Raw genomic sequence first — 1,667 nt, 5'->3', positions numbered from 1 at the left:
CCAGGACAGATTTAGGCACCTCCACAGTCTCCCAGGATCTGCCCTGAACTCACCAGCCTGCTGCATCTTATGGGCCAGTGATGAGCCCAGCCATCATACCTGTGCTAAGGCCTAGTCCAGACTGCACCACATATCCACCAGACATAGGTGAGGAACCTGGAGGAGATATAGCGTGACTCCAGCACCCTGGCTGTCACCTCCTCACAAGATATATGTTTTGGTATTTTTTTTTTAAACACTTCTTGAGAGTCCAATGGTTTTGCAATTGGAATTAGCATGCAGGTGGTTTCCATATTAAATTGTAGCTGTTCTTCTATGGCCCAGTCCTATTCCCCATTTACACAGTCATTCGTGTCTGAAGAAGTTTTCTGAGGGCCTCCTTCACTTCCTTGTTCCTCAGACAATATATCATGGGGTTCATAACTGGGGTCACCACACAGTAGAAAATCGACACCACCTTGTCAAGGGTGAACCTGACATGGGAATTTGGACGTATGTACATGAAGATTATTGTGCCGTTGAAGATTAATACGACGGTGAGGTGGGACGCACAGGTACTGAAAGCTTTATTTTGCCCTTCAACAGTAGGGATCTGAAGAATAGACCGAATGATGAAAGCGTAGGAGATCAAAATAAGAAAGAAGCAACCGAGAGTCAAACTCCAGGAGATGACAGAAAATGTGAACTCACCACTGGAGGTGTCTTCACACGATAGCTTCAAAAGAGGAGAGTAGTCGCAGAAGAAATGATCAATGTAATTGGGGAAGCAGAAGTTGAGGGTGGAGATCCATAGTGCTGGACAAGCAGCAGTTATAAAACCTACAACCCATGGGCCACATGCTAGCCCCATAACCATCCTCTTAGTCATCAACATGGTGTAGTGCAGGGGCCGACAGATGGCTACATACCTGTCATAGCCCATAACTACAAGAAAACAATTCTCTGCTGCACCAAAAGCAAAGAAAAAATAAAACTGAAGGAGACAAGAAGACGAGTAAATCTCTTTGTTTCTAGTCAAGAGGGCATCCAGCATCTTCGGTACAGTCACTGTGGTGTATAGGACTTCTACCAAAGAGAAATTGGCCAAGAGGAAGTACATTGGCTTGTGGAGATGGCCTTCCCAAAGCACCAAAGTGATAATAAGAAAGTGAGCCGCCAGCGTTAACATGTACATACTCGTGAAGAGGAAGAATATAAGAATTTCCATATTACGTATGGTCTCAAAGCCCACAATGATGAAGATGGTGGCCAAGGTTTGGTTCGAGCTTCCAACTGGTATCATATTCTCTAAAACAAAGGAACAGACGTTAATGTCATAGGGATGGTCCATGGGATGGAACCAGCTGTACTACCAGAAAATGATGGGTCATTCTAAATCCTGGACAAATACAGAAGTATATATTTCACCCGATCATCCCACTGTTGACTTTATTGACCAATATCTACTTTGACCACCAATCCCCTTCCAGAAGTTGATAATTAGGGGGTTTCTCTTCTTATTATGTCTTTATGGCAGAGGAGTAGTAATACATGTGCCCATTTATTTCTCTAGTACCACCATGTAATATTTGGTTGTATGAGATGTCAACTGGTCGGTGATGTTCTACTTTGAAGGTTATGTTGAACTTGGTTCTTCAGAGCAGCTAATGTATGAGAGCCACAGATAG

At 43.7% G+C, this 1,667-nt stretch overlaps 1 protein-coding gene across 1 annotated transcript; it reads right to left on the bottom strand.

Annotated features, from left to right (window-relative positions):
* Positions 1-337: 337 nt before the first annotated feature.
* LOC142185507 (olfactory receptor 6B1-like) lies at positions 338-1,255 on the bottom strand. Its single transcript, XM_075260935.1, has one exon. The coding sequence runs from the start codon at positions 1,205-1,207 to the stop codon at positions 338-340; it is 870 nt and encodes a 289-aa protein (XP_075117036.1). The 5' UTR covers positions 1,208-1,255.
* Between the last annotated feature and the right edge of the window lie 412 nt (positions 1,256-1,667).

Source organism: Leptodactylus fuscus, chromosome 11 (assembly GCF_031893055.1).
Source record: "Leptodactylus fuscus isolate aLepFus1 chromosome 11, aLepFus1.hap2, whole genome shotgun sequence".
NCBI lineage: Eukaryota > Metazoa > Chordata > Amphibia > Anura > Leptodactylidae > Leptodactylus > Leptodactylus fuscus.
This window is presented reverse-complemented; position numbering and strand designations above follow the sequence as displayed.

Excerpts from the sequence above, each read along its gene's own strand:
- LOC142185507 (XM_075260935.1), bottom strand. The coding sequence starts at position 1,207 with ATGGAAATTCTTATATTCTTCCTCTTCACGAGTATGTACATGTTAACG.